The sequence below is a fragment of the Jaculus jaculus genome, chromosome 5, assembly GCF_020740685.1.
Source record: "Jaculus jaculus isolate mJacJac1 chromosome 5, mJacJac1.mat.Y.cur, whole genome shotgun sequence".
Classification (NCBI taxonomy): domain Eukaryota; kingdom Metazoa; phylum Chordata; class Mammalia; order Rodentia; family Dipodidae; genus Jaculus; species Jaculus jaculus.
The window spans coordinates 67,696,927-67,719,333 of NC_059106.1; the positions used below are offsets into that span (position 1 = coordinate 67,696,927).

General features: G+C 51.5%; 1 protein-coding gene across 1 annotated transcript in view; it reads left to right on the top strand.

Annotated features, from left to right (window-relative positions):
* The window catches only part of Grik3 (glutamate ionotropic receptor kainate type subunit 3), a 249,535-nt gene that overhangs the window by 201,209 nt on the left and 25,919 nt on the right, over positions 1-22,407 (top strand). Inside the window, exons 10-11 of the mRNA XM_004665213.3 lie at positions 7,121-7,324; positions 21,277-21,500. Coding sequence (XP_004665270.1) covers positions 7,121-7,324; positions 21,277-21,500 — 428 coding nt within the window. The remainder of the gene's footprint in view (positions 1-7,120; positions 7,325-21,276; positions 21,501-22,407) is intronic.

Genomic DNA, 22,407 nt, shown 5'->3' on the forward strand with positions numbered 1-22,407 from the left:
TTAACCAAACAAATACAAAAAAAAAAACCCAAGCTGCTAAAACATTAATTCAAAAGCTGTCAACAGGAGCAGGAGAATAACTAATATAAAAATATAGACGATAAAAATAAACAAAGAGCGCAATGGGATTTGAGGGCTACTGATGAGCAATTAAAGGAACAGGGACGTGGGTAAAAATAGAAACAGTAAAGGAGAGTGAAAGGAGAGCAAAATAGAAAGGTTAAGAGAAAATAATGACAAGAAAATGAAGGTAAGGAAGGAGATAAAAAGGAAGATATTAAGAAAGAAGAAAAATTAAATAATTTATAATGCCGACTAGACAAGGGGGAAAATGTTAAAGCAAAATGTCAAAAAGCAAAAGGATAAAAGTGTGACAAAGCTAAAATATAAAAGGGTAAAAATAAAATAATAAAAAGGTGGTAAAAGATTAAAAGCAGAGCTGCATAAAATGTGTGATATAAATAAAACACTTTTTGCAAGGCAAGATTAAAACAAGGTAAAAGGAGTATGATTTAAGAGATGAGGAGGAGAGATGATTAAATGAGCAAAGGTGAGTCAGCTACAAAGCAAGGCTCTAAATAGAGAGTGGTAAGCTCAGGGTTCAACACCGGGATACAAAACACAGTCACCTTGAAAGGCCACAGGGTTGCATCTTACTGAAGTGACAGCCACCCTATCTCAAAAGGCACAGGACCCTTCTGCAGAGGCTCAAGGTTCCCCCCCCACACTACAGAAAAGAGGCAGAATCAGACAGACGCCTCTTAATCTTGACCTGACAGTCTTAAACATTTCCTTACCAATACTCTGCAGCTTCTTGCAAAGGCCCCCAGCCTGCTGGAAGATCCCACCCCTGGCACTGGCTGGCTCCCAGGCATCCCGAGGAGGACAGAGAGGGAGAGAGACTTCCCTGGGCTCATGGCCTAGACTCAGTTCCATCTGTCCCACTGCCCCTCAGCCTCAAATCAGCTGGATAGATGGGACCCAGCAGCTCTCTGGGACCTGCAGGGAGCCTGGGACCTGAGTGAGCAAGGGCTAAGAGCACTAACTTGGCCTGAGTCCTGGTTTCTCAGTTGACTTCCTGTGCAATCTAGAAACACTGCTTTTCTGCTCTGGGCCCATCTGGAAGGGGAGAGATGTTGAAAGGATGAATGGCTAGCAAGCACATCATGGCGCTAGTACTGAGTGCTGACTGTAATTCATGGCTATCGATTACAAATCAGAGCCCCGTGAGCTCAGCTTGAATGTAACAAAACAGGCAGAGGTTTCTATTGGAATCCTTGGGTTCTGCCCACAGGTAAGGCCCTGAACTCCACCTAAACTGGAGCTTGGCCACAGTGGTGAGCGCCAGCAGGGGACATGAACTTTGAATTTGCACGTAAATGTTTTTTCAGGGACCTTGGGTTTTCCTGGGTCCACCTTAGACACCTCCTTCCCTGGGGAGTTAACACATCACTGAATATAATTTTAGGGTTAGTTACTTCTCAGAAGGCGCTCATAGCTCTAGCCTCTTACACCTAGAGCTTCAGACTGGTACCACCTCCTGCCTTCCTGGCCTTGGTCCTGGCACCACGCTAATTCCCTACACCTAGACCCAGACATTGACCTTTGATGTGGCGGGTGTCCCATTTGAAGGGGACATCCCACAGCTTATACACTCTAACCCCATCATGAGTATTGCATGCTCATATGGTATGATTAATCTCTGTCCATCCCCTCCAAGCCATCACTGCGATGGAGGAGGCTTCTCAGCTTTCCCCCGTGGGGCAATGACAAAACCCTGGTCTTCTCTGGAGACAGGGCAGGGGCCAGGAGACCTTTGGAGACTTTGACACACAGCATTTACATGAGTCTCCAAGAAATGCTGAAAATGTCCTGAGAGTCTCCAGGGAGGTAGAGACCTGCAGTGATTAGCTCCGGATACCCTGAAAACCTAGAGCTGCTTCGGAGAAGGCTCTTGATAGGCTCAGCATCACCCTGGGGAAGGCTCCCAAGGCTTGCATTGTTTAGGACAGCTGCCCAGGTAGTGGGGAGTGGTCTAGCTCTCCTAGCTGAAAACCCAGCCCCAAGCGTGGCTGCCTGTCAGCAGGGCCAGGACCTCCTGGTGAGAGCACAGACCCCTGGTTATCTGCCTGCATTGTCAGGGCAATTGTTTGAGTGACAAGCAGGTGCCAAGGCGCAGGACAAGAACATCAAATTGCTTTGCCCCTAGGGACAGGGTCCTGGAGGTGAGGGGCCCGGTGAGAGGGGTTCCCTTCTTTCTTTTCCCTGGGAAGTACAGACAGCAGTAGCTCTGTGTGGGCCCCCTTAAACCCACCTCTCAGTCTCTCCTGTCCCAAATCCACCCCTAAGGTTAGGTGCTCAGGGTATGTTGCCACAAACAGATAGATGGACAAGGGGCCTGGCTCTGCCCTCCGACACTCAGAGTATAGCTGGCTTCCCCACTCCTGAGCTGGAAGTCTGCCCTTCCACCCTCCCCTCGGGCCCAGCCTCTGTTCTGATTCTGCTCTTCCATGAGCTCATGAAAAATTCATCCACCCCAACCTTAGCTCACACCGAGAAAGCACGGGCGATGAGCTCTTGGGGCCCTGCTTTTGAAGGGTTAGGGTTTTTTTTTTCCTTTTTTTTTTTTTTTCTCATTTTTGGCGGTGGATGTGAGCTGTGGTTGGGATGCACGTGGGTGGCTGTGGATCTTTGAAACCAACCACTCACGGCCTCTGGATCCACACTGATGGTGCCTTTATTCTGAGCACACATCGTGTGTGACCCATATAGACTCAACTGCCAGCCATGCTGACCGCTAGCACCCACGGCAGAATGGGAAAGCCAAAAGACCATCCCAGGCCAGAGGCCACGCTGGACTTTCCTGCTAGAGGAACAGGCCCTCCAAATGTTCTGCCTTGTCCTACCTGGCGGAAGTCTTAGGTCCAGGGTCCTTGGCCTGTGTGTCCAGGCAGGGCCAAGCAAACAGAACCTGAGTGTGCAGACCATTTTACCAGTGGCATTGTGTACACATGGGGGTGTGGGCATGGATATGGGGGAGTTACCTAAGTCAGAAAGGGAACTTGAGGGCATAGAGAGATGGATTCGTAGATGAAGCACTTGGCACACATACATAAGGACAGAGTTTGTATTACCACAACCCACGGGCTTGGTGACAACCTGTGATCCCAGCATGCGGAAAGCAGAGGCAGGGAAGCCCTGGCTAGCTAGACTAGCTGAAAGTGTGAGATCTCACCTCAGTGAAATGAACAGGAGAGCAATTAAGGCAGACAGCCAACATCGGCCTCGTCTTGTGTGCATGCATACTCACATACATGTGTGCGCAATGCTCACATACAGTCACACATGAAACAAAGGGGGGACTGGAGAGATGGCTCCATGGTGAGGAGCTTTTGCCACTTAGGCATCAGGGCCTCCCTGGCTAGAGACCAATGCTAGGTTTGACTCTCCAGAACCCACATGGAAGGCTGGGCACGGCCACGCATGCCTGTAAACTCAGTCTGTGGGGTGAGGGGGGAGGACCAGATTCACTGGGGCTGCTTATGGACAGCAGCTCTGGGCTGAAGGAGAGACCCAGTGAGTGATTAGAAAAGTTCAACCAAAATTCTACTCTGTGCACAGGCAAGCTTATGGGGCACACATCTGCGCATGCGTGCGCACACACACACACACACACACACACACGCCACACATCACACGCACGCATATGTGTACACACAGACGCACGCACACGTACATGCCGAAAAGAATGAATGAATGAAAGGGGGCTTGTTGGCAGTTAGCAGATCGCTAATCCCCGAATCCTTCTTCTCCCAGGGATTCCCCCACACAGCGCACTTCTCTTCCTCCAGCCTCAAAGGCTCCGTCCCTGGAAGAAGCTTAGCTCCAGGCTGGCTCGCCCATTGCTTAAGTGATTGTAGTGAACGCAGATGGAGAGCCCAGTGACAGAAAGTCAGAAAAGGTTATTTTTCTGGACTCCTGTTTTCTGTGACTTGTTGAGGAGAAATATGACGCCTGATCCCACGGCTCTTCTCCCGGAGCAATAGGAGAGCGTGAAGTTATGAAATTGAGGGCACCTTCACTGAGCAATCGATTAGCAGCTGAGGGAGCTGGTGAACTGGCTGTCTGGACATTTCCAGTAATAAATTGTGAAATAGTCCATGAATAAGTAGTCGTGGAGTTCAGAATTACCCCCTAGGAAATGTTGCCGGGCTGGAGACACATTACTAAGGCGAGCACCGTTTTAATGCCCTGGGCTTCAGCTGTTAAATATGTATGCCATCCGCAAAGCACTTCCCGAAATTAATGGCATTTTACAGCTGCTCCGAAGGCAACGTATTTATATGGAGATGTATAGATTCTGGGGCTCTGGTAGCTCCACAAATGAAGTGCTAATTTTAGAGGCTAAGGCCAAGGAGGGGTATGGAATGGGAGTCAGGACGTGGGCTGTCTCAGGGGCCTTTCCGAAATGGTCTTCCACTCTGCCAGCCATGATCGTTACCCTTTGGTGACATTGGGTGTGGTCTCTAGGTGGGAAAGTCACTGCAGTAACAGGCCAACAAGCACACAGGAAGAAGGTGACAGGGATAATAATTAATAATAATAATAATAATAGCAGCTGACATTTGCCTGGCATTCAACGCTTTTCACAGGGGGTCTGTTTTACTCTTATAATACTGCATTGGGATCAGTTCTGTCATTATCCCCATTTTACGGAAGTGCATGGGAATCTATGTCTGAGCTGGTGGCTCCCCTGGGAAAGATGGCACCTGCTTTCTAGTTCTTTCCTTGCACTAAATAAAGTCAAGGCTACCAGGTGGGTCACTGGACTCCAAGGGCTTACTCCAAGCCCTTCAGAGGATTTCAAAAGGCCACCAGGCAGGATGGTGCAGCCCACTCACGGCACAAGAGCACCCATCGAAAGGAAGGAGGAGTCTGAAATGTTATCCCACCCTGGCCCTGGCGTCTAGACTTCCCTTCAGGGCGGGGGGCAGCATCCACCTAGAGAAAGGAGTGGATGGACTAGACGAAGCTCCTTTCATCCAAGGAGCCTGAGCACCTGCCCATCCCCCACCTGCCCTCGTCTTGTCCCCTGGTGGGCTGCTTGCTGGACTGTACGGTGATCACCAAAGGCACCCAGTCTAGGGTGGAGCTCACCAAAACAAGTCCAGCATAAGATTAGACCAAGAAGTGGCATTTACAGAAGCCCTGGAGAAACAGCAATCCCTTGAGAATTCAGCCATTCTCTGGCTCTTTCTTCGAGCCTCCCAAAGGACTCCTGAATGCTAGCACAATCCAGTCACAGGGTGGGATGACATGTTGGGAGGCTGCGGATGGCCTTTTGCTCCAAGGACCTCCAACAAAGGTCTTCACTGGAGCCTTCCAATGCCCCCCTCCCCCATCCCAGGGATGCTTGAGGTAAAAGCAGGGTCCCATCAGTGAGCAGGACAGTGAAAGAGCCCTGTAAGTGCATGTGTGTCATAGTAAAAACATGCCTGCGGTCAGCAAGTGGCTGGGAACTATAGGAGAAATGCGGCCGCATGCAGGTATCGCACTGGGGATGGAGAACGGGGCGGTAGTCAGGGCTGAGGCCCTGGGATGAAGGTCTGGGAATGGCAGCTCTGGGCTGTAGAAAACCACATGAGGTCAGGAGAGCCCACGTCCATGGAACAGAAGGAGAGGAGCCAGGGCCGAGGTGCTGATTGGCTGGGAAGGACTGGAACAGGACCCCGTCACGACTGCCGTGTGACGTTGGACAGCCTGTCAGCTGTCCCCGAGTCTCAGTTTCCTCGTGTTTCAGATGGAGATCTGAATCATCTATTTTGCAAGTTAGTGGCGCCTGAGCCAAACAGCCTGTAAGAACTGAACTTGGTACCTGGTACGCATTAGGAACTCAATAAATGCTGACTTTCCTTGGAATCCAAGTTGCCCATTGCAGACCACGGCACGGGAGGTGTGGGTGAGGCTGGGTGCCCACAGAAAGCAGGCCTACATGTTGAGTTGGGTTCTGGTGGCCCTGATCTTGTCACGTCAGAGCTCACTGGTCCTCCCGTTGCTCATCTCTAACTGGATGTCCCATAGCCGGCTCTTCCCACTGGCTTTAAGTCTTTCCTTCCAATCGTGTGTGTTTTGTTGTTGCTGTTGTTTGTTTTGTTTTGTTTTTGCGGGACAGCCAGGGGTATGCTTCTAAATGAGAAGTCAGAAGAGCCCTTCACTGAATTTCCATCATCCAGGAAGAGAGTGTGACACAAGACAGGTCTCCCACAAGCCACCTTCCTGAGGACCAGCTGCCCCCGTGGGAGAGGCACCACCAACTACACGTGCAGCTGCCGTGGTTATCAGTCTCAGTCTACCTGGGAGACCCGAATGTAGAGAGATGGGGGAATCTTGGAGATAGAGAGACGTCAAAGGGTAGGAGCTAATCTGTGAGTCAGGAGCCTAGGAGAAGTCGGGAAGGCACTCCACGAAGGGCTTGGGAGCTGTGTCCTCCACCCTGAGTGGACACTGGGTTACAAATAGATCACTGAACTCTACCCACAGTTCCTAGCTCAGCAGGTCTCAATGAGAGCCCCAAGACACTTTTCTAGAAAGTTCTGAGGTGAAGCCAATGCTTCTCGTGTGGGAACCACACTCTGAGGACCTTGTCAGGGGCACAACAGAGAGAACTGACACTATGGAATCCAGCAGTGCCCACCTCATCCCTTGCCAGCTCTGTGACCAGCAGCCTCTAAGTCAGTAAGGAGCTGTGGAGGCCTGCCTTGGGCCAGGACTGCCTGGAGGTGATAGAGTCCTGCCTTGTGCCAGGACTGCCCAGGGGTGAGAGTTTCAGGGTCCTGCGTTGGCTCTTAGGGTATGAGCTTGCCCTGTCTCCACTGAGAAGCCATTCTCCCAAGCCACTCCAAACGTCCTCATAAAAACCGGCATGGGGTAGCATGTGACTGGAATGCCAAAACTTGAGAGGTAGAGGCAGGAAGATTAGGAGTTCAAGGTCATTCTCAGCTAGTGAGTTACAGACCAGTGTGGGCTAGAGAGAGACCCAGTGTCAAACAAACAAAAGCAAAAGGAACCTGCCTCCACCCCAGCTGCTCAGCCTGTCACCCTCTCCCATGTGTCCCTGCAGGAGGAGCCCTTTGTCATGTTCCGCAAATCCGACAGAACCCTGTACGGCAACGACCGGTTCGAGGGTTACTGCGTCGACCTGCTCAAGGAGCTGGCGCACATCTTGGGCTTCTCCTATGAGATCCGGCTGGTGGAGGACGGCAAGTACGGAGCACAGGACGACAAGGGCCAGTGGAACGGCATGGTCAAGGAGCTCATTGACCACGTAAGCTGGGACCGGGGCACGGAGGTCAGGGCTGAGGACTAGGTACAGGGAGGTTTTCAGTGAGACCACTTGCATATCAGGGCTGGGCATCCCAGCAGGTGAGCGTCCTGGGGACTGGGGAGATGGAAATGATGGGTTTTGCTTTCGAGGACTGGTGGAGGCCCAAAGGAAGAAGTTTGCCTCAGCTCTACGGGGCCTGCCTTGCTCAGGCTTCGCACTTCTGAGGTGTCCTTCACACACACACACACACACACACACACACACACACACACACACACCCTGAGTACTGAGTGGGTCAAGAGGTATCTTTGGTGAGTTTGTTTCCAAGGATTTCCACAGCTTCTTAGGGCCTTCTGTTGCTTAAAGGATGTGCCAGGGCAAACATGTCACCCAACTGTAGGACACACAGTCAGATCTGTCACCACCTTGAGTCACTGTATGTCTGGCGGGAGAGATAGATGTCCTGGGAACAGCATGAAGGAATGAGCGAGATTCTGCTGGGCAGTTCTAGGAACTTCTCACTCTGTCTGGGATAGAGGCAGACCCCAGGCCATGAAGCCAGACAGGCAGGGCTGGATCATGTTATGGGAAGGGACTGGGGCATGTGGGACATATGGACAAAGACGTGGATGAAACAGACCATGGACGCCAGGACCAGAGAGGAATTGTGGCCCTCATTAGCTGTGGGTACACTGGGCCTTTGAGTAGCTTTCTCGCTGTGAAATGGGCATAGCTGTCCCCTCTCTTGGGAGTGCCAGGACAGTGGCACTGTTAGCACAGTTACCAGATACCAGGTGAGGTGCCACCAGCAACACCATCCCCCTTTCTCTGGATGCCCCGACTGGGGTCAGTGGACCCGAGATTCATGTGCTCGCTTTTCTGCTTGGCAGATCCATGACCAGGTGAGTTCATCAGACCCCTGAGTGCCATTTTTTTTACTCTCTACCATAGGAGTCATTAGCAACTACTGTTGCCCACAAGGAAGTGAGGGAATAAAACAAGGCAGCATTTGTGCAGACTCACTTGCCACAGAGTGGGAATTACTGGCTTTCCAGCTCAGGGCCCTCAATGGGATAGAAGCAATGTCTATCCAAAAGAAATCTGCCTGCCACTAAGGGAGGCAAGGACCTGATCCATCCTGGACACCCATCCTTAAAACAGTCCACTGCGGCAAGTACCACAAACAACACCCACTGTACAGGTGTAGAGACTGAGGCAGAGCAGCCGGGTTCCAGCTAGTAAGTGGTGGGGCTGGATACAAAGGTGAAGAGTCTTTGGAGTCTCTGTGCCTCAATGTCCTTGGGCTGTGACCTCTTAGAGAGCCTACCCTGGCCCCAGAACTGGGCTGGAAGTAGGTTCGAGGCTCAGTCTTTACAACACCACAGTCCCAGTCAGTGCCTGGAGCTCCTCGTTCCTTTGCCTGTCAGATTGGAGGCAGCAGCGTCAAGCTGCGGTTGAGCACGCCACCCATCTGGAGGGTTAGGAGGGGTGCTGCATGGGGGCCTCAGAGGCTGAGAGAGGAGAGAGGACAAAGACCAGAGCAGAGCCTAACTAGGTGGACCCATGTCCCAGGCCCCCGACACGTGACTCTCATGGAGGCCAATGGTGAAGGGCATGGGTGTGAGCTGTGTGTGTCCGGACAGTCTCTGAATGGCTCTGTGCCTCAGCTTCCTCACTCATAAAGCAGGGATCATGATAAGGACCGACCTCCCGAGAACTGTGAGGACCCAGCGAAGAGATGCGCTGAATCTAGCTGGCAGTTGGTACTTGCTGTTATTGTTTTTATTTTTATGCTTCCAGTTATTCCTTAGAGGCTGGGGAGGGGTGGCTGAGGAATCCCTTTGTGTCCCCAGGCTCCAGTTTCCTGCCTGCACAGCAAGAAGGATGACAATTGTCCCCGCTTTTCCTTTGCTGCTGCGGGACTTCTGAGGAGACGGTGGGTGGGAAGGGGCTCCTCGCTTGTAGGCTTGGGTGTAAATGGAAGGGAGTGGTGTTGTCACTGTTATTAGTAATAACCGTAATTATTATGGAAATTAACTAGCAGGTCCCAGTGGCACCTCCTCTCGCTTGCGCCCCCTCTCCCCCGCCGCACACTGCGCTCTGTGAGTGAGGCTCCAGAGTCTGGCATTGCAGAAGGGAATGGGGCTCAGGAGGAAGGGGGCTGAAGAGGCAAGGCCGTGTGCAGAACAGAGCAGAACAGCCCCACAGCTTTGCAGAGCTGTGTAGAGAGGTGCTGTGAGACAGACCGGCCGCTTCCAGACCCTTCTGGACATCCCAGGGTGGGGTGGGGGGGAATCACAGGGAGCCTCGTCCACAGCCTCCTTGCTACTTGCTACTTGCTACTCCTTGCTGTGTCGCTCTTAGGAGGCAGTCACCAAGTATCCATCAAGGCCACACGTCTGGATGGGACATGCAAGAGACCTTGTTAAACCCCATTCCCTATAATTGATGAGCCTATTAATCCTAGCTTGGTGCCATTTTTAATAACATCATAACCATTTATTAGTGTCGTCAGATAATTAGTCTTCTCACTAGCTCATAGAAAGCGTGGTAAAGACTTGGCAATATTATTACTTCCTTGTTAGGGATCCGAATGTAGGCATAAAGGTGATGAATGCCCCACCTTTGCAAGTATCTGCACCCCCGCCCAGTCCCATTCGAGGGTCTTGGGTGGAGCCTCCCTCCAGCAGAACCGAAATGTCCCTCCCTGACACCCTGCTGGCCTCTGTCCCATGCCACGGGCCCTTCTGTGGAGCCAAGGTTGTAAAGGGAGGTAGGATACCTAGAGGACCATCACCCTTATACTCACCTTCCCGAGTCCCTTTGAGGAGTAAGAAACTCCAGGAGACTGAGTGCTTGTGCACACTGACCTGCCTCCTCTTGACTGCTTTCTCTCCATTGATGCTGCCGGCTTGTTCTTGTATCCCCTCCCCTGTCCTAAATATGCACATTGTCCATGGCAACTGATGGGCTCCCTACAGAGACAGAGACAAATCCCCCTCCTGCCCCCGTCTGAAATGTCCATGCTTACACATGGTGATAGTAGGAGATGTGGCCGAGCAGCCATGGTCATTCTGTGATCCAGGACCGAGTGTTTCAGGACCTACCTACCCCTTGCCTGGCTGAATCGACATAGGCAGCCCGGGGAACTGACTCACATTGACCAAACCCATAGGGAACGTGGACATCCTGCTCCTTTATATGGGACATTAGCTTTTGTTCTAACACCAGGAATTCCCACCTGCCATCTGGACAGTCTGTGTCCTAGCACCAAGGAGCCTGCTTGGGGTGTACGGAGACAGAGCCCCAAGAGTAGAGAGTCTGAAGCTAAGAAGTAGGCAACTGATGGAGGAGATGAGAATCAAACCTTGAGTCTTGGAAGCTCAGCTGTTATTTTACAGTTTTTAAGAAATATTTTGTTGATTTATTTGAGAGACAGTGAGAGGGACAGATAGAAGGAGAGAGAGAATGGGTGCACCAGAGCCCCTAGCCACTGCAAACAAGCTTCAGGCGCATGTATCCTCTTGTGCATCTGGCTTTATGTGGGTACTGGGGAATCGAACCTGAGTCCTTTGGCTTTGCTGTCAAGTGCCTTAATTGCTAAGCCATTTCTCTAGCTCCTAAAGTGTGTGTGTGTGTGTGTGTGTGTGTGTGTTTTGTTTTTTCAGTACTAGGCATTGAACCTAGAGTCTCCAACATGCTGAACAAATACTCAACCATTGAGTTCCATCTCCAGCTGAGCTTTTAGTTTTAATGTTAATAGCCATAAGGTACCAGTTGACAATATGTCAGAGAGTGACTTTAGCTTGGCACTTGAGGAAAATCACTCTGTTGCTGGGCCAAACTGGGGCCTGCCTAGACAGGGAAGGGTGCTGTGGGAAAGGAGGAAGGAAAAGGCCCAGCAAAGAGACACAAAGGCAGCCAGATGGATGGATGGATGGTCGGATGGACGGATGGATGGAAAGACGAAGGTACTAGGGAAGGACGTGGTCAAACACAAGGCACTGGGTTTGGGTGGACAGCCAGGGAGGGGAGAGCTGCCTCCAGGTTATAGAAGTCAGGGTCTGGGAGAGGTAAAGAGAGCCATGCAGGACATGTTGGATCCTGATCCCGGTGGGTGGCTGGGTGGGGGGTGGCTGGCTGCAGCGATGCAGGGAAGGAGCCAATGAGAGTGAACGGAAGGAATCCCTGAGATGCCTGGCCTGCCACGCTGGAGAGGAAGGAAGAGAACAGGAAGGGAAGTCGATGAGTTCAGGCTGTGGTTGGTATGGAAGCATAGTTTCTTCTGGCTCCCACATGGACTTAGACCAAGATGGGGACGAGGAAGAGTCACCAGTAGCTTTGGCAGTTGAGGGCAGAGGAAAGAGACCTTGTTGAGTTTCACCACACAGCCATTGGACCCAGATCTCGGCAAGCAGATCTGGGTCTGGAGAGAGGCTCGGAATGAACTAGAAATGGGTCAGAGGCCAGACAGATGGGTACAATGGAGGATAAGACATAAGAGAACTTCTGGGTATTAGAAGGAAACTGTAGCCAGAGAGGAAGACAAATTCCAATGCAGGGAATCACAGGTGGACTAATTCATTCATCCAGATAGTCTTGAATGACAGCCACCATGATCCTAGGCTCCTAGAGTGCTGAGTCGGGCCGAGGCCTGTGCCATCGCTTAGCTAGGGAGCATGACACGGGAGAAAAGGGAAGGACAGCAGGCAAAGGGGAGAAGCCAACAGTGTGACGAATGGCTCACTCTGTGACCCTGAGCCCTAAGAAAACCCATTAAGGTGCATCTGGGGACCATCATGGGGTAAGGAGCAACAGAGATAGGAGCCTCCACTGGCCCTGCCTTCCATGAAGCCTGGCTAGGCTTGGTGGACATAGGAGCCATCCGGGACTCAGCAGCAGTGTTCACCAAAGTCCTGGGTGGAATCTGGGTGCCCAGGTGTTCAGGAGGCATGACGTTCTCAGATCATACCTGCATGAGCTTGGCCAGAGCCACATGAACTGGCGCATGAGGGGTATGAGCCTAGCCCCAACTCATAGCATGCCCAGTCTGGGGCAGTGTCCATGGATGTGCAGCTAACTGAAACAAAGAGGGTCCTGGCCTCCAGGAATGAGCAGTGAATCGGACAAATGTAATGCCGCTAGGCCTTTAGCCTGGGCTGCAAAGGATTGATGGGGAGGTGGAGGGACTGACAAGGAAAATGACTCAGGCTTGCTTGAGGAAGTGATTCTTAAGCTACAACTTGAAGAAGAGAAAGAGATATTTGGACAGGTATGAGGCACCTGTCTGGATGTCAGCCCTTGAAGGTCGCCAAAGTCCCCGTGGTCATCACGTGACCAGGGCTGCAGCTCGGCACATGAGGGCCAGTGGCACTGGCAGTACTGGGTTCAGCAGGTCCTGGAGAACACCGTCCTGTTGGACCCCAGGCAGTAGGGAACAGGGGATTCTGCCTTTAATCCCAGCACCCGGGAGGCAGAGGTAGGAGGATCCCTATGAGTTCAAGGCCAACCTGAGGCTACATAGTGAATTCTAGATCAGTCTGGGCTAGAGTTGACCCTACCTTGGAAAAAAAAAAGGCAGTGGAGGTTGTTCCCCCACACACACACACAGGAAAACCTACGAAGCCTTCCTCAATGTTGTCCGAGGGGACTGGGGAATCACCCAGCTGGGAGAGGCACGTGCATCATTCCTGACGATCGATGGCCCTTAGTTTTGGGTGTTTGTATGTGTGCCCCACCTACTCAGGTGTAAGGAAATGGTTCCGAGTGCTGAATTTCGAGACTATCCTTGGCCACTATACTCATTGTCCAGGCTGGCGTCTGGCTTGGGTTACCAGCAGACACCATCCCAGATTCAGTGCGCTCCTGAAAGAACCAGCACGTCACTCCTGAGGAGGGTCTTACGGGGTAAACCCTTTGAAACTTTCAGTGTTCTCATGGGTGCATTTATTCAAATAAAACACACTGGAGAAATGGCTCAGTAGTTAAGTGCACTTCCTGCGCATGTATGAGGGCCTGAGAGAGAGAGAGAGAGAGAGAGAGAGAGAGAGAGCCTGAGACTGCCCTAATTCAAATCTCCAGAACCCACATAAACAGCTTGGTGGGGCCAAGCATGTCTGTAACCCCAGTCCTGTGGGGGAGCAGAGACCAGAGAACTGCTTGGGCTTGTGAACTGCTAGCTCCCAGAATCACTAAGAGCCTCTGTTGCAAAACAGCAGCAACAACAACAATAACAAAAATGAAGCAAACAAAAACCCACGATAGAGTGACTGATCTCTGGCTGCACCAGCACACACACGTGCGCAGCACACAGCCTTCCACGAACATGCTAAATCAGTTTTTAAAAGTCTGTTTTGTGAAGCCCTATGCTAAGGGCTGTGGATACAGAACTGAGCAACCCAGGCCAGGTCCCTGCCCTGACCCTCGGGATTTTGTGCGATAGTGGGAAAAAGCCAGCCATAGCCTAGGAGGACATGACTGGGTTGAGTCTCCAGCCAAAGTCAATGTTAGTCGAGAAGCACATGTCTGAGTTGAGCCTCCAGCACGGGTCAGCACTAATCTCTGAGCAGGTGACTGGGTTGGTTCCCTAGGCTGATGTTGCAAATGGCATAGGTACCTGGGCAGAAATGCCTCCCTGGCTCTCAGACATCCTGTGGTTCAGAGAGTGGGGAGTGGCTGTGACCCATCCCAGGTAGCCCTGGAGGAAGGTTCTAGAGAGTCATGCAAGGTAAGGGGGAAGGGCCATTGCTTCGCTGTCCCCTTGGTGAGCAGTGGTCAAAGAAATCCAGACAAAGCACCTGACCCCTATAGGAATGAGGGCTAAGTGCATGAGTTTGGGATGCTGCGTCACCACAGCACCCACAGAGCTGTGACACTGTCTCCTAGCCTCCAGATGTGAGGGTAAGATCGAGTGTGACACTGTTGTCATACCATGTGCCAGCTTCCACTTTGCTTGTGGCCTGTGTGCTTTAGTTCCAAGCCCTGTTTGCAAGGCCAGCGAATGCTCTACCCAAGCCTGTTTCCTAGCCCTGGCCCAGGGCATTCCAAAGCAAGGCATGATGGGAGCTCGTCTAGAGCTAGGATAGAACCCTTCCCTAGTGGAAACATCAGGAGAAACAGACTACAAACATGGGCACACAGTTTGCCTGGGGCAGTGACAGGAAGCTCTGTGAAGCTGAGACTGTCACCAGCACCTCCCTGAGGTGGGTCATAAGGGCAAGTGGTGGCTCTCAAGACTGGGGGTCCGCTGGCAGGTCAGAAAGAGAGCAGAGCAAACTGTAAGATGGCTCCTCGGGACCAGGGTACAAGCAGCAGGGGCCTGAGTCTGCAAGGAGTCAGGTCAGCTGTCAGAGTGGGCGTGGATTCAGGGGGGAGTGAGTATGCTGATTGGGGAACCAGACCGGAGCTCAGCCATTCGGCTGAGGGAAGGGCAGAGCAGTACCCTGTGGGGTGGGGACAGGAGTCTCCTGATGTTCATTTTTGTTTCAACAAAGCTTCACCACAGAGCCTCCATTTTATGTCTGGCCTCATGCTAATCCCAAGAGGTACATCACTGCTTAATCCCTGCCCTCCTGGAGTTTATATACTGACAGGAAAGCTAGATGTTAAACAATGGCTAGCAAAGAAAAATTCGCTTGTGATCAGAACACCAAGAAGCAGTGTGTGGGGGTTGTGGGAATGTAAAACCAGGACCTAGCCTACTTTGAGGGGAAGAGTTCCCTGCCTTCACACCCCTTGGGCTCCACTAGGGCAAGCAACACCCTCTTCTGTGTTGATGCCACCATCAGGACCTGTGGGCCTGAGGAAGAGAGTTTGTAGTAATGGGAGCTGGAGCCATGATGAGTCCATCCAAACAGGGCAGGATCTGCCATCACTCAGATGGAGCCTGCTGAGGTGCAAGAATGGGGCCCTTCTCACAGTCCTGGGGAATGGCATGCACATCCTATCTCAGTCAGCCAATGAGGTGGCCGTCAGCTCAGGAAAAACAGGCAGGTGGGGCCCACGTAGAAGAAGTTGGTACGCGCATCAATTGACTCACACCCGTCCCCTCTGCGCGAATGCATGGTGGATCAGGACGCTGGTCTGGCAGCCCAATGCACGGGCCTTTCAAGGGCACCCTATCTCCTCAGCTAGGAGGGAAAGCATCTAGCTGTAGAAACAGCACTCGGGGAGAGAGTGGAAGCTGAATTGCACCCCTGTCCCCATGTATAAGCCAAGCCTTTCATTGCTGTGACAAAATTCCTGAGGGAAAACAATTCAAAGGAGGGAAGAATTATATATTGGCTCACAGTTTGGGAGGGTTTCCCCTGTGGTTGGCTGTCTTCCCTGAAATGAACCTGTAGTGAGGCTGGGACATCATGGTGACAGGAGACTGCTCATCTCATGGCTGCCAGAAAAAGAGGGGTGGGGACAGTCCAGGGTCAAGATACTCTTTAAAACATGCCACCAGTGACCTCCCTCCCCCAGACAGGCTCCTCCTCCCAATAACACCATCGAAGTATGACTCCCTCGGTGAATTAATCCACTAATTATATCAGGATCCTCATGATCCAGTCACCTCTCCATGACTAGTTCCACCATCTGGGGACCAAATCTTCGACATATGAGTGTTTTGGTGGTGGCAGGGGAGGGGGACGACACTCCATATCCAAACTGTAACGTCTCATGCCAGAGACGTGGACATGGAGCCAGCTGCCAGAGCCCTGGGACAAGTCCTTCACAAGTGGCGAGAGCTAAGCGGGTCTTGAGCACCATGGAGGGCAGATGGGACCACAATACCAGGGAAGCCTCAGTGGCAGCTGTGGTCAGGAGCCGGGGTGAAGCTCAGGTCTCTGGGAATGCAGCCCTGGGCTCAGGACAGGGGCCACTGGATGCGGTCACAAGTCCCGCCTTTGGGACAGGACAGGCACCTGAGTGTGGCTGGAGCAGCATGTGAAAGGAGTTCCGGGCCTCCCGCGCAGGGTTTGAGGGACAGGTGTATTGATTTCCTAGAGCTGTCGTAACAAATGACGACCAACCTGGTGGCCTCAAACAACAGAACTGTATTCTTTCACAGCACAGAAGTGAGAAATCAAGGTGTCCACAGAGTAGGTTCCTTCTGAAGGCGAGGCAGTTCCATCCTCTCTCCCGGCTTCTGGTGTGGCCAGCAGCCCTTGGTGTTCCTTGGCTTGTGTCTGCACTTTGCCCACCTCTGCCTCCATCATCACACTGCCTCATTCTATTTTTAACGTTTTATTGACAGCTCTCATAATTCTAGACAATAAACCATGATAATTCCCTCCACTCTTCCACTTTCCCTTTCACAAATCCACTCTACATCATATCTCCTCCCCGTCTCAATTAGTCTCTCTTTAATTTTGATCTTTTCCTCCCATTATGAGTGTCTTGTGTAGGTAGTGTCAGGCACTGGGAGGTCATGGATATCCAGGCCATTTTGTGCCTGGAAGAGCGCATTGTAAGGAGTCCTACCCTTCTTTTGGCTCTTACATTCTTTCCGCCACCTCTTCCGCAATGGACCCTGAGCCTTGGAAGGTGTGATAGAGATGACTCAGTGCTGAACACTCCACCACACAGCCTTCTTCTCTGTTTACATATGTGTCCTGTCTTCTTACAAAGACACCAAATGTCGAATGGGAGGGGGCAATCCTAATTCAGTATGAGCACATCCTAAGTTGATGACATCTGCAAAAGCCACAGTCACAGTATTTGATGTCATTGGGGCTCAGTACACAAGTTGAGTTTTAGGTAACAGTGAATGGATTCCAAGCGCTGGCTCCACTGCTCACTAGCTTGAACAAGCCTCCCAGCCTGCTTGAGCCACCTAGTCTTTAGCTAGAATGCGGTACTGATGTTTGTTGCCTCCTGCAGTTAGTGGAAGGATTGCACGAGGCACTCGGTGATGCTTGGCCTATAAAAGCATCCTGTAGTGTCAGTCACTTATGCTATTTTAACCATAACAGGTCACAATCTGAGCAAGCAAGTGCCCTGGGGAATCCCACCCAAGAGGCACAGCATAGAGATGAGGAATCCAGCAGACACTCCTCTAGACACTCCCAGAAGAAGCTTTCTATAGGACACTAGACCCAGGAAGCAAGCTAAACTTTGGGGAGTAAGTAGAACTTTGTCTCCAAGAAAGACCCCCCCTGGTCCTAAGAGAAGGCTAATATGTAATGAGTTGCCGGAATTGAGGTCTTGAACCCCACCCCATGCTTAGACCCTGATAAGAGGTGGCTCACGTTTCACTGTAGGGACCTGGTCAGCTGGATGTGAACAGCCAAAATATAGAGCTGGAGCTGGGTAGGTCATTCTTCTCATCAGAGTTGGGGTTGCTGCCAAGCAGCCAAGGCTGCATGGCTTTTAGCAAGGATAAAGGAGGGTGAGGAGGATGGAGCCAGGCTAATTCTCAAGCAAGGATGGAGGAGGCTAATTCTAGCAGGAGCTGCTTATGGGTATGAAGTAATGCTCTGGGGAGTGTCCCGCCTGGTCTAGACCTTCAGAAGAGGCACAGGAAGGTCCTTAGTGAGACAGAAGAGACCAGAAATAACTTACAAGACCCCAAAGGTGCAAGACAGGCCAGAGGCCGAACATTGTTCACGGACCTGATTTCTGTAAATATAAGTAAAGAGCAAGCAGCTTCTCCAAGCCTCAGTTTCCCTGCGTATTGAAATGAGGGCTTGGAACAGATGTTCCCGAAGGTCTCTCATCCAGCTCTGACAGCCTGTGATTTCATGAATCACTCTGGAAGACACGTGCGCAAGTAGGAAGAGCCGCCAAGACCGGGCCTTTCATTCTGAGTAATGAACTGAAACAGCAAAGACTTGACATCTGTTCTGATCTTTCAAGGGAAGTTGGACAAAATAATGCCTTTTTCAGGGAAATCGTTACCAACAGTGAAATATAGTATTTTCTGCCTAAGCCAAAAATGAAGTGGAGAACGCCAGTCTTCCTAAAGCCCAAGGGAGAACACATATCCAAACTCCCAACGAAGGTCATATTGGCCAATTATCTTACTGCTGTAGGCACAGAACACCTTCAATGCCCAACCCCATTAGAACCAGGAAGTAGGAAGAATGGCAGGGAGGTGTCAAAGGTCCTCAGATGGTTTGGGGGAAGAACAAGAGCCTGGGGCTCTGTACTCGACTTCCTTACCTGCCCCAGAAACATTGCATAGCCTGCAAACACCTTGATCACACTCAAGTTTCTGTCAAAAGTCCGGGCAAGATCCTCCGCCACTGACTTGGAGGCTGTGCCTGAGAATTCACTGGAAAACCCAGAGGACATTCCTAGAGAGCAGGCTGAGTGTGTTCTGAGGGACGGCCATCACTTCAGGGAAAGAGCAGAGCTTCTTCATGCAGTGCTCTTTGGAGAGATCGGGCTGGGGGACACGAGGTTCTGGGGTCAAAGCCCCCACTACACCCCCATCACATCAACATTATTGAAGACCCTAGAACTTCAGGACTAAATGAGACCTCCAGGGTGCTCACCTTGGTGCCCACACCACCCTCAGTCAGGGACTCATTTGCTCAATTCTCTTACCACTGAGTTCCAGCATAGGTAGGGTCTGAGCACAGTGGGTCTTCGGGGAATGTGCCTTAGTAAGTCTGCACCTTCTCTGAGAGCTCTGCCCCCTCTGTCGCTATCCCTTGTTTATACCTTGAGCTGAGAGGGTTCTGGGAGGGAGGGGAGTGGCCCTGTTCCTCCTTCCTCTGCCTTCAAAACTAGCTAAGTTTCAAGTCACACAGTCAGAAATTTATAAAAGGAAGGTCATGATGTGATGATCCTTTGTCCTTGGGTCCTCCTCACTGTCTTCCCTGGTTCTGGAATTTACCTGATCCTTGGGCTACAAGTACCCATTTTAGGTGAAGGGGCTGATATTAGGGGAAAAGTTAGAGTGAGGAAAATCAGAGTTGTACGTCTCCCACCTCCCCTGACCCTAGCATGCCCACAGAGCTCTAGATGGGTTCCACACATGCCAGCCCTTCTCTATTGGTCTTATTTCTACAGGGTTTCTAATTCCCATCCTGAGATAAGTGGAGAGCTACTGATCATTTGCCAAGCAAGTTAATTAATGCCTGTCTCCCTGCGATAAATGCCGGGAGAATAGAATCCATGTCTGTTAGGGTCAATTCTGTGTTCTTGGTGCCTGGTGGATCTCATAAAATAGTGGGTGGGTGGGTGGTTGGATGGATGGATGGACCAAGTCAGCAGGTGGGGGCTTCCAGAAGCAAACCCTGCCTGGCAAAGAGTCTTTAGCACAACCCTTAAGGACTTCTCCTCTTCTGCGCTGCCCCACCTGAAGAAAGAAAATAGCCTAGTTAATAGTTTGAGGTATAAATAACACAAGGGGTAACCTCTCTGAGAGGAACACTATTGATTATGCCAGAAGGTGAGAGAAGACTTTAGATGGAGAAGAAAGCCATAGGTCAGTCCCAGCTGCACAAGGAACCCGCGGGCAGAGAAGCCAATGTGTGCCAGGCATGCTGAGTGGATGAGGGCCTCCCCTCGGGAAAGAGCGCGCCTCACGGGCATCTAGAATGGGAGGCTGCCAGGGAGGGTTATGGAAGAGGCACCATGCGCATAAGAATATGCATGGTGATCAGAACTGAACAAAGGGAGAGGCGGTCACAAATAGGGTACTGGGCAGGCCAAGCACAGAAGGGAACGAGGGGGTATGGGACCAGCAGGTGGGCTTATGGGACCTTGAACTGGAGAGCATCAGAAGGAATGGGGAGGGAGGATTCTTGGATTTTGTGTATATATGTGTTCACGTGTGCCACGTTACACATATGTAGGTCTGAGGACATTCTTGGGGTGACTGTCCTCCAGAACTCTTGATTGCTTTCTTTCTTTTTTTTGGTTATTGTTGTTCTGTTTTGTTTTTTCAAGGTAGGGTTTCACTGTAGCCCAGACTGACCTGGAATTCACTATGTAGACTAAGAGTGGCCTCGAACTCAAGGCGATACTCTTACCACTGCCTCCTGAGTGCTGGGATTAAAGGTGTGCACCACCCCACCAGGCTAGGACTCTTGACTTTTAATCACGGAAATTCAGACCAAAGAAATAGAACCTCCCCCCCCCATTAAACTTGTGATGGGCACATCCCTAGCCCTCCTGCTCCTGCCTGCCCCCCCCCACGACACCCCCTGCTAATGAGGTTCTTGACCAGACTTCCAGTCTGTTGCCCACCCTCACACTCCAAGGACAGTATCTTTGTCTAACTAGCTTTAGGGTGTGTTTTAGGGTACAGTCACCAGCCAGTATGGGCTGAAGCACTTGAGAAGTAGGTGAGAGAGGAAAGTAGATTGAAGTGAGGGTCATTGTGAATGCAGTGTTTTCTTCACAGAGCTTGCAAGACACAGGTAAAGAGTATGGGATATATATTTTATTTATTTATTTATTTGAGAGCGACAGGCAGAGAAAGAGGCAGAGAGAGAGAGAGAATGGGCGTACCAGGGCCTCCAGCCACTGCAAATAAACTCCAGACGCGTGCGCCCCCTTGTGCATCTGGCTAACGTGGGTCCTGGGGAATCGAGCCTCGAACCGGGGTACTTAAGCTTCACAGGCAAGCACTTAACCACTAAGCCATCTCTCCAGCCCCGCACAAGCTATTTTTAACTGTTCACAAGTTACTTCAGTGCATTCATTTCCCACGAATCCTCTTGAGAAGGCCCTTCACGGGCTCCAGCTTTAACTGGTAGCATTCTCTGCATGTTTCCATCACAGTCCTCTTCCTTGAGGCCAGACTGGTCAAGTTGAATCCATCCTTGTCTCTTCCACACCCTGGCCATGGCCCAGCCCAGGGTTAGTCAGTGTGGAAACTGAAGAACCGTTAAATAACTCTGGCCTCCAGTGACTGGTACCTCCTCAGCCACTGATCCAAGAAGGGTTGCCCTGTCCCCTCTAGCCCCAGGCTTTGCTCATTGTCTGCCTTTCCGCCTGTCGTCTCATTGCAGAAGGCAGACCTGGCCGTGGCTCCCCTGACTATCACCCATGTGCGCGAGAAGGCCATTGACTTCTCTAAGCCCTTCATGACACTCGGCGTGAGCATTCTGTATCGCAAGCCCAATGGCACCAACCCCAGCGTCTTCTCCTTCCTCAACCCACTTTCCCCGGACATCTGGATGTACGTGCTCCTTGCCTACCTGGGGGTCAGCTGTGTCCTCTTCGTCATCGCCAGGTAAGACCACGTCCTGGCCCAAGCTGGAAGGCTTAGAGAATGAGGCAAATCCCCCATCTTTATCTTTTCAGCTAAAGGCTGCTCCTGTTGTGCTGTCTCTCTCTCTCTCTCTCTCTCTCTCTCTCTCTTTCTCTCTTTCTCTCTCTCACTCTCTCCCTTTCTCTGTCTTCTTCCCTGTGGATCCTTCATACCCTTCAGGGAACATTCCATGGCTACCTGGGCTTGAATCACCCAGTGCTCACCCAGGTCCCTCTCATGATTCTGAGTGATGGTAGTTCTACCCTGGTCCCTGGAACAGGCTGGGTAAGGCCAAGTCATTGCCCAAAGCTGCATACCTGGGCCAGGTAACAGGTATGGCAAGTCCAAGTGCATTGAATGGGCCAGTGGGTGAAAACAAAACAAAAAGACAGGCTCTCTGTCTCTGCGGTCCACAGCAGCAGGGTTGGGCGGGGTTCAATCCCCAACAACTACACACAACCCACCTAGAAACCTGGTTCGCATACACACTGCCTCCCTGAGATTCATGCTTACCCGCCACGTTGTTGACATGAAACAACACACTCTCGCTGCTGGGTGAAGGAGGAAGTCACTAGGGAACAGATGTAGCCCATGTTTAGTGAGCACCTAGGGCTTGCCAGCATGGTGTCCTGCACCCTGCAGCTCTTCCCTTGAGGAGGAGGCACTTGAGGCTTGCAGAGGTCATGCAAGCACTAAGTGACACATCTGTCACTTGCGCTTGGGTTGCCGGTGTTCTTTCTGCTACCCACACCTCTGCCTACCGCTTGGCCCCTGCCCTTTGAGCCCTGTGCTCCTTCCCTTAAGACCCAATGAGGCCCCTGTCTGGGATCTTCCTCTCTCTAAACCCTAACAGGGTGCAAATAGAGACTTCTCTGGAGTGGCAATTTGA